At 36.9% G+C, this 10251-nt stretch overlaps 1 protein-coding gene across 1 annotated transcript; it reads right to left on the bottom strand.

The window, feature by feature from the left end:
- Positions 1-497: 497 nt before the first annotated feature.
- LOC145793414 (uncharacterized) lies at positions 498-1196 on the bottom strand. The gene has a single exon (XM_082876237.1). It carries the CDS (start codon positions 1194-1196, stop codon positions 498-500), a length of 699 nt encoding a protein of 232 aa, XP_082732363.1.
- Positions 1197-10251: the final 9055 nt, after the last annotated feature.

The following is a 10251-nucleotide window of genomic DNA, read 5'->3' as shown; positions in this document are numbered from 1 at the left end:
GCTTTCATACCCCCATCTATGTGTTGGTCAAGATGTCCCGAGGCCACTAGCTCCTCCAAATGTTGTTTGAGTGGCAAGCAATCCTTCGTTCGGTGTCCCCATTCCTCATGGAATGTGCAGCGATACCTTGAATTGAAGCCTCTCTGTGCATTCCCCAACTTGGCCGGCCAGCGGACAAAAGGCTCGCCTCGAATCTCACTTAAGATACAGTAGATAGGGATTTTAAAGACCGTGGTGATTCCAGTCCACACCTTCAATTTCTCTTGGCATCCTCCTCTGCATCACGCGGAGCGTCAGCTCGGTCGTTTCTGCGACCTTTGTTTCTATCATCGCGATTTGGGCCATAGCGTTGATCTTTTAAACTGGTCGTTTGGGCGATTATCCTCCTGCCCGACCAAGTAAACCTTCCCTGCCACCCTTCTGTCCGCCGCGACCGGATTAACCTTCTCGGCCGTGGAGGCGGCATCATCCTCCACACGAATGTGTTCATCGATCCGCTACATCAAGGACTCCATGGTTGTGGGTTGGTGCATTGTGAGTGAATCTCGCAGCCTATGTCCGACTGGGAGACCCCGCTTGTATTGAGTGATCGCCAGATTAGTAGGGCAGTCGAGGATTTCGTTGTAAGTTTCCCAGTACCTTGCATTGTATGCCTTCAACGAACCTCCAGATTCCATCTTGACGCCCAGGAGATGGTCGACCTCCTTCGGTGTTTGAGTGTTGGTTTTGAATCTGGTGACGAAGACTTCTGCTAGTTGCTGCCATCCCTCGATACTCCCCTCTGGAAGCCTCTCGAACCATTTCAGGCCCAGTTTTCCCAAGCTTACTAGGAATATGAGGCACATCAAGGCGTCACTACGCCGGTGGCCAGCCATTACTTGCCGGTAATGACTCACGTGCATGTACGGATCCGTCTTGCCGTCGTACAAGGTGAACTTAGGCTGGTGGAATCCGGCAGGGAGCGGTGTACTCTCGATTTCTGGAGACAGCGGCATGGTTGTAAGTCTCGCCAGCTCTTTGTCCACTAGTGCAGGAGCCATCACCCTGGGTGCTGGCATTGCCACTTCTTCGCTACAACGAACATGGGTGCCTAACCTTTGCAACGCTGGCACTCTCTGAGCCTCTCGACGGTGCGCCCTCTCCTCCAACACATCTCTCAGGTCTCTAGAACGGGTGGAGAAAGAGTATCGCGACATCGACGAGGGGCGCGAGGGGTGGTAGGTGCTATTGCGAGTGAGGGACCTGCCCTCCCTTGGGTTGGAATCCCCAACCCCATAGTTTCTGGTGATAGAGAGAGAGTGCGTCCTTTCCTGGCGGCGACTGCTAGAACGAGGAGACGGGGTGCGCTCACTGAGGTTGCCCTCTCCAGCAACACCCTTCCCCTTTATTTGGTGTTTTAGCATCTCCATCTCAGCCATCATCCTGTGAATGAGGGCGTCCTGGTCTTTGAGTTTGTGCTCCAGGCTCTGCGCACGAGACTCCCCTCTCCGTCGACGGCCCTCTGGACTGTGCAAGCGATCAGTACGCGTACCTCTCGAAGAGGTCTCTAGGCCCGCCATGGCTGAAACATTTGGGGGTCCTTCTCTCCGTCGGATAGACTCTGGTGTGATACCATCGACGACGGATAGTGGAGTTTCGTCATTGTTGGCCATGGAAATGGTCGAAGAAGCTTGAAGAGCAAGGTTTGAGTATCAATGACTTCCCACAGACGGCGCCAATTGTACGGGGGTGAAATATTCATTACTTTCCGTACTCCTTGGACTCAAGCTTCACGTGACGGCGTCTAACCTGGCAACACAGAAACGGTGAGCTGCCCGGCGGTGGGTTGCCGGATAGACCCTCCGACGATCAAGTCAGATCACTTGAGGAAGAAGAAGGCTGTTAGAGAGAGAGAGTGTGTGTTTCAGATGGCATCAATTGCTTACCCCTAACGTTCATCCCCCATTCCTTTTTCTAGGCTGGCCATGCAGCCTCAGGATTGTGCGTGCATTACCTCTGCTGTACTTCCCTGGACAGGTGGCAATGCTCGCCTCCCACCACCTTGGAGAAAATCACAACCACAGAGAACACGACCGAGCTTCCGTGCTATCCGGTCGGGCGCACGCCGACCACCATCCTGGTCCAAACTCTTCGGGTTAACTGAAGGTGAAGCGTGCTGGTCCTCTTCTCGGCCTAGACTCATTCCGGACTGTCATTTGCTCGGTTGCGCCGTGCTAACGCGCGCATATCGCCGAACGTCTAGCAGTCATAGCTCGGCCAGGCCTTAGACCATGCCTGGTCGGCCAACCTACCTCGGCCGTGTATGACAGGCCGGAGGGCCACGCCAATTGAGAAGACAACTCGGCACCGTGAGGTTTGCTACACCCGTGTTACCGTAGCTCGGTCGTACTGTCCGGCGCAAATCTCCCCTCTCAATACTGATACTACATATAGAGACAGAAACATGTACACATACAAATATAGATATACATCACTCAATAAAACGAGCTAGGGTTAAATGCAATATCAATTTTTATGTTTATTCAGCATGTGTATTGAGGAAAAGAATCGACATGTTTTGCCAGAAAAAAGTTGTGGTGATCAAAATGAAATAACTTTAATGAGAAATTTATTTAAGGATTTTTTGAAGGATTTTTCAAAATGGTATTATTTGAGAATTTTGATGTGTTTATTATTTGAGTGTATCTTGAAGGATAATTTGAAAAAAAAAAAAAAAAGTGTATTAAAAGTAAATTATAATCTTAAATAATTTAATAGAGTATATTAATAAATTGAATATATTAATGCTGTGTTTGGTGGGGGGATTTGGGGAGGGATTTGGAAAGGGAAAGGGAAAGGGAAAAGGTATGTGAAACTAGGTGAAATATAGGCATGATTTATTCACATTTCACCTACCTTTTTTATTTTTCTTTCTAAATTTCTCTCCAAATCTCTCAACTAAACACAGCATAATAGAGTATATAGAATCTCCCGAATTGGCCTTGCATGCCCAAAACAAACAAATAGTAAAATGGCCTAATTATTAACCTACAAGCCCAGGAAAAATGTGAACTAAAACAAAAGTGACCGAATTGAGCTCCCAACCAAAGGCCTTCGGGCCTGATGGCATCACCTGCCATTTTGTCTTTGAGGGCAAACCCCTCTCTTGAAAACTGAAAAAAATACTGTTAGATATTCATACTTTTAATATGATTACATTGATTTTTTTTTTTTTTTTAGTAAGCCTGAAGTGATTGAAATTAATACAATGGTGGGTAGATACCAAAATAAATAAATATAATATATATTTTAGTAAAAAAGATATGATATCATTTTTTCATTTACACGATTAATAAATTGTTGATGAAAAATGTCATAACTGTTATGTGATTACACGACGTCAGTTTTTCATTCACCTGGGGGATGGATTCTCTGAACATTATCAAGGCATTTCAAAGTCAAATTGCACCTCTCTCTGATTGTGAACATATTGACTCATGCCGTGAGCAAAAGTAGATGTTTTCGGCGATTCAAAGCTTCTTATGTGCGGCGTCAAGGTAATCAACTGGCTCATGGTTTAGCTAAGTTAGCTCAACATTATTCTCAACAAGTGTGGATGGAGGAAGTTCCACCAGCTTTGGTGGATTTAGCTCGAAAGGAGGCTATTCGCTCAGTGTAGTTCCTATTTTTCACCATCGAAAAAAAAAAAAAAAAAAATCAATGTAAGTATCTCAAAAGTGTAGGAATTATTATTATTATTATTATTATTTTTCCAAATTTAGAAAAAATGAGTGTAATTTATCCCTTTTTTTAAGTTGAGGTTGGAGGTTCAAATATCTCATCGTTTCTCATAACAAAATTTTAAGCTTAAGAAGTTACTCTAGTAGGTGAGATTCTCTTTTATCAAGTGTGATGTTGAGTATGAATTTTAGTGTTCGAAGTGAAATTTTCCTTCCCTTATGTCTCTCTTACCGATTATATTTACCATTAATCATTATGTAGAATTCGTTGAATACTTCATCTTTGTAAAAAATTACGTTGATCGGATATCGGTAGTCTTTTAATCGGATCATATTTTTTTTAATGGTAAATATAATTTTAAAAATAAATTGTTGACAAAAATATGTTCTGATCAAGGGGCTATCAATATCCGATCAACGTAATTTTTATAGGATGAAGTACTCGACAAGCTCTACATATTGAATAGTTTAGATTATCGAAATGAGACATGTGGTGGACCTCACAGGCCCAACAACACCGAACTGGAGAGAATCTGTTTCCATGTATTTATTATGAGTCAGATAAATTTTTTAAGTGAGATGAATTTTGGTTATCAAACACATTTAATTTATATTTACTATAATAAACTCATCTTTAGATGTAACAACCACAACAACAACAACCAAAAAAAAAAAAATCATCTTTAAATGCTGAATTGAGTTATTAAGCTGTTTCTAATAAAAAAAATCTTATAAATATTTCATTGTGTTCATAAATTATTTACAAAATGACCCGGTATCTTGGGTCTAATTGTAATATGAGAGATAGAAGCGGATGTTAGAATTCAAATATTATCAAATAGTAAAAAATCATATACAAAACGTTAAATATCATCATATATTAAAGTTAAAAATATGTTTTGAAATGTTTTTCTTTTCTTTTTGTTTTTTTATCTAGTATCTATACTACTATTGTTTTTATTATAATAAGAAAGTGTAGGACTAATACACTGCCATCTTTCTACTAACTGAAAGGGTAAAGATGTAAAATTAAATACAAACAAAAAGAATAATATGTAAAATTACTACTAATTAAAAGATAAATATAAATGAGAAATGCTTTGTAGATTTACAAAATTATCGAAAAACTATACACTACTAACACTACTTGCATGGGTATAGTGTGTACCTATTTAACAAAATCAGATAAATAGCATGAAAAGTGGGTTATGGAAGAAAAAGTAGGATAGAAGGAGAAAGAGTAGGTGTAAGATCAATTAATAAATAGTAAATGATACATATATATAAAAAAGAGAAAAACTTGGTAATAAATCCAATTTAAGGAGGGTATAAGGCATTAGGATTCATGAATAGTTTTTGTTGGTGAGAGATCCATTATGAAATAGTTTGATGAGAAGTCTTTTTGTTATTTTGGGAGGACATTTTGTTTCTAATTTTATCTCTTAATTTATTTGTTGACTTTTTTGACTATATGTTTAAATTTATATTTATCTGTTCAAATTATTTTATATCCGTTCAAGTTTTTTGTCTATCTGTTGAATTTGTATAATCTATTTTTTTCTATTTGTTCAAATTCACACCATTTTCAAGCTTTCTTTCTCTATCTATTCCTCTATCCAGTTCTCTTTTCTCTCTCTATCTATTTCTCTCTCTATCTCTCTTCTCTCAATATCTATTGGAAAATCTCTATTCATTTTTTTACTTTTTGTATCTGTTGAAATACCAAAACAAAACAAATTCTATTTGTTCAAATCTCTATTTTTCTCTTTCCATATATGTTGCAATCTGTTTCAACACCATCATCATCAATATATATATATATATATATCAGTTCATCATCATCATCATCAACAAGAATTACCAAAAAAAATAAAGATTTTAGATCATCATCGTCGTCGTCTCCACCACCACCACCACCACCACTACCAAGCCAAACCAAACCAAACCAAACCAAGCCATAAGTCCCATCAAATGGGTCGGTTGCATAAATCTTTCTTTTCCACTCGACTCTATCCAAGGCCATTTCATTAGTTAAATTAAGGAAATTCATATATCTATTTACTACACTAGTCCACGTTAGTCTAAGTCTACCCCTTCCCCTATCAACAACAACTACAAAATAAAATAAATAAATAGATCTCAAATATGAGACTATCTGTTTAGATCAATCTGAGAAATCTGATAGAGATAGAGAGAGCAAGATCTAGATCAAAGAATATTAGATTTGGATCTGGATCCGACAGTGGTGCCTTCATCGGTTTTTGAACGTGAATGAGAGTAGAGTTTGTGTTATTCCAGACCAAAGCGCATCTCAACTTCTACCGTCACCGATCGAAGCACATCGAGAAGGTACACCTTCGCTAAGCTCTACTATGTTGTCTTGACAGATCTAGATCTTCCATAACCAACAATTTCGACGTTACTGTGAGGTTAAGGTTATCGTGAATGATTAGGAAGAGGGATGAGACAGCGAAGGTAAAGACAAAGTAGATCTATCATCGGCGACGAAGGAAGAGAGATCAACGAGCAATGATGAAAGGAGAAAGAGAAGGGGGGTGTGGGCTGACAGAGATAGAAGAGCTAGAGAGAGAAAGAGATGAAAGGGTTTTAGAGAGAGAGATGGAACCATCGACGAAAACGATGACATTGAAACAATCACTAGAGACATCACCACCACTGGTGCTAGTAGCGATGGATGTGGTGGTGTTGGAGATGAAAAGTAGTAGAGAATTAGAAGAGAGAACAGAGAAAGAGAGATGTTTAAGGTTTGCGATAAGAGAGAGTGTGTTGTGGACTTTTGGTTTCAGAGGAGAGAGAGAGAGACAGAGAGAGAGAGAGACAATTTTATATATAGAGGGGTATTTTGGTCATTTTACTTAGCCATGCCCTTATGGACAAAATATTTCAATACCTAAACTTTTAGCCAAACAAAATTGAGATTTGGATTTATGGACCAAGTCCCCTAAAATAAAAACACAAATTTCAATTAACTAACACGTAAAATTACTACTATTAAAATACAATTATATAAAATAAAACCATATAAATAGGGACAACTAGGCCATAAGTCCATTTTTGAATCATTCAAGCCATTAGCCCCAAATTTTAATCTTTTTAGGCTAAAAGAACACGATTTGTCCAAAAAGATAACTTTCTGTTGAAATCAACCTATCTGTTTATCAGTTGAAATCAATATGTTTGTTGAAATCGGCCTTTTTGTCTATCTGGTACTAATATTTATATGCGACAGGTTAACCCTTGCTAATAAAATGCAAAGAAATAATGATTACATTAGCGACGGTTTATTACTGTCGCAAAATAATTATTTTCATAAAATAAATATATATTTTATTAATTCATTCCCTGTACAAATTATTAATATTTTCTAAAATAAAATACATCCACAACCACATTTACAATCACATTCACAAAATTATATATATGAATAATAATTTATATATACCCTATAACAATACGGTATCAACCAAACTTTTTTTACACAAATATATAAAACATCCTCCAACAATACTAAAAAAAATTTATAAATCAAGAACTCAAATTTGTATATAAAATAAAACAAAAGTATCGACAGTACAAATAAAGAAACATATATATTATAGTTTGTTTTAGTATCAATAGTTATCGATATACGAAGATATCATCACGTACTCAAAAGGGTAGCATTTGCAGAAAGAAACATAAAAATAATTATTTACAATATAATTAATTTCAAGCTTACAAAAAATGTAAAACATTTGATATTTATTTCAATAAATAAATAAATAAGATTTTAACATGAATCAAGCGCCACAAAATATATCTTCCAACAGTTTCTCTAACTGTTCTTAGACCTCAGGATGGTGGTTCCAAACCAACTTCGACTATTTCGTTGGCATCCAAAGCCATTTGACCATTTTAGTGTGTTAACCGGTTTGGAAATTAAGTTCCAAATTCAAAACCAAAAATAGGTTTCAAGTCCTGTCTTTTTTTACAAGTAATTTGTGCCTAATTAGTCGTGTGTGTCAAGTTTCATTGACATCCAACGCTATTTTGATCATTTTAGTGTGTCAACCAGCTCAGTAAAAGATTTTCTTAAGGACAAGTTTTCACAAACGAAAATTAAGCTCCAAATTCAAAACTAAGAATCGGTTTCGAGTCCCGTCTTTTTATACAAGTCATTTGTGCCTAGTTAGTTGTGTATGTCAAGTTTCGTTGACATTCGATGCCATTTAACCATTCATTTGATATTTCATTAATTCAAATGTAGCCTAGGATCAAGCTCTCAAAACTATGATATACCAATTAGAGTGTTTCTAATTAAATTTGCCAAATTTAGCTCGACTTTTACAACTGAGAGTTGAATAGGGGTTTAGTTTGTTTGTAGAAGTTTATATAGACTTTTATGAGGTGCTTGTACTAATTTTTAGTTGGTTTACTGGCTATTTTATAATCTCATCCTCAAACAAGTTATAACTAAGCCTTAGGTTTTGCAAATTTTTGAACATTTTAATAGGAATTCCAATTGGGATGCTTTTGTTTTTACAAGGCACTAACTACCAAACAAACTAGTGAACAGAACAACAAAAAAAATTAGAAAACAGCAAACATCAAACAAATCCCACTTAAAGGACAGCCACCAAGCATTTTATCAGATTTATACTGGACAACCTACAAACCATCCAGTAGTATCACTAGCTAATCCTCAACCAATCAAAACCAGCTGTAGCAGCCAAGGATCGGCTCTGCCACTACCCCCTCCTTTCATCTAAGCCAACTCTAATCTGCCTCAAATTATAAATAAGGTCATGAATTGTGAAATGAGATTCCTTAGTGCTTATTGACTTCATCCATAAGGCCACTCTAATTTTGATCAATTCACATAGCTCATCCACAGTGCTTGGCTTTTGCTAATTTGCTTATAATTTTCTAACCAAAATTCCAATTGAGGTATTGTTTGTTTCTAACTTTATATGTACTTGAGTGATAAATATCTTTGTTATAACTGTGTTAGTTGTGGAAGTCAGAATCTTGAATTTGTTAGAGTTAGTTACTTGTAACCATTTCTATATAAAACTACCCTAACTAATGATCCACTTCTTAAGACAACAAAACTTCTCAACAGTATAAATACATCTTCACTTCCTTAAATGTTGGGTAGCCTGGAAGCATTAATAATATTGTAAATCAATTTACATTAATCTAATTTCGATCGATTTCACCATAAATATATATATATATATATATATATATATATTTTATATATAAAGAAGAGAAAAGGCTCACTTGCTCTATTAGCCGTTGTGCTCGTACTCAATTTCTTGGAACACTCACTAATTGACCAGCACAACCTGTCATGCCCCCAAAATAATACAATAATTCAATAGTAAAGACTAATACAAAATGACATAAACAGAGTATTAGACTTTCATTATTCAGAGTCTATTTACAAAAGGTCACATGCATTACATATTCATAAGCTCTACCATGAATCTATAGTATGTGGCACCAAACTAAGTGATCAACGAAATAAATGCCCTGTGGGCTTACATCTTTCCAAGACAGTTCTTGGTTACAACAAAAGTGAGCCTAGCTTAACACAATTTAAAGCCCTTGGCTATACAAAAATAAATATAACAAAATAGAAGCTCTTGCTCTCAATCCCTCCAAGCTACTGCCTTGGCGGAGGCATATCACTGGCACCTGAAAATGGTTTTTTCCCAAATAGGGTGAGCCAAAACCCAGCAAAAAATAATCTAGCACAATATATGAACTTTAACAAGGTTATAAACATGATGCACATGACCAATGCTTGAAGATAAAATCATTTACAACTCTTTTTCCAAAATCGTATTTTGCCAAGTATGATATCCCAATCCATTTTGTATCAATTCGTTTCTTGTCATTTCATATCTTCTCAATTCATGAGTTATATCCATTGTTACCTAGACAACCCAACTGAGATTACAACTCAGTGGCTTTCTTACTACATAACCATTACACACAAACACTTCAATTTGCTATTTTACGGAAATTTCATTTGCGGAAATCGGCACCCATGTATACACCAAGTTTTCGAGACTTTCACCCTAGATGCACAGGCCAACTTAATTCAATGGAGTCCATCCCCTTTCTCCTCCCCAGCATGATACATATACAATGCATTTAGCAAGGTTATATTCAATGACAATCAATAAGAGATTAGTTTCAATTCACCTAATCCTCATGCAATTTCTACAACAACCATGGCTATCCTCAACTGATAGTCCAAAATAGATGTTTCTAAAGAGATATACAATCTTTTCAACAGATAAATTATTCAAATTACCATAGATGAGAGGTGATACACATCCAATTCCACCATTTATATAACCATTCATCTAATTTCATATTCCCATTTCCAATTTCATTATTTATGCAAAATAATTACTTGAACATATTAGGGCCAAATTTCCATTTTTCACAATCTCATCCCAATCACCAAAAATCAACAATTTTAACATAACCCAAGGTCATATCCATCCCCATAACCATT

This window comes from Camellia sinensis, chromosome 6 (assembly GCF_055761805.1).
Source record: "Camellia sinensis isolate YWXY chromosome 6, ASM5576180v1, whole genome shotgun sequence".
Lineage (NCBI taxonomy): Eukaryota > Viridiplantae > Streptophyta > Magnoliopsida > Ericales > Theaceae > Camellia > Camellia sinensis.
Note: the sequence above shows the minus strand (reverse complement) of the source record. Positions and strands in the feature narration are given on the sequence as shown.

Bases quoted from the DNA above. Each gene is read 5' to 3' on its own strand.
- LOC145793414 (XM_082876237.1), bottom strand. From the start codon at position 1,196: ATGTCGCGATACTCTTTCTCCACCCGTTCTAGAGACCTGAGAGATGTG.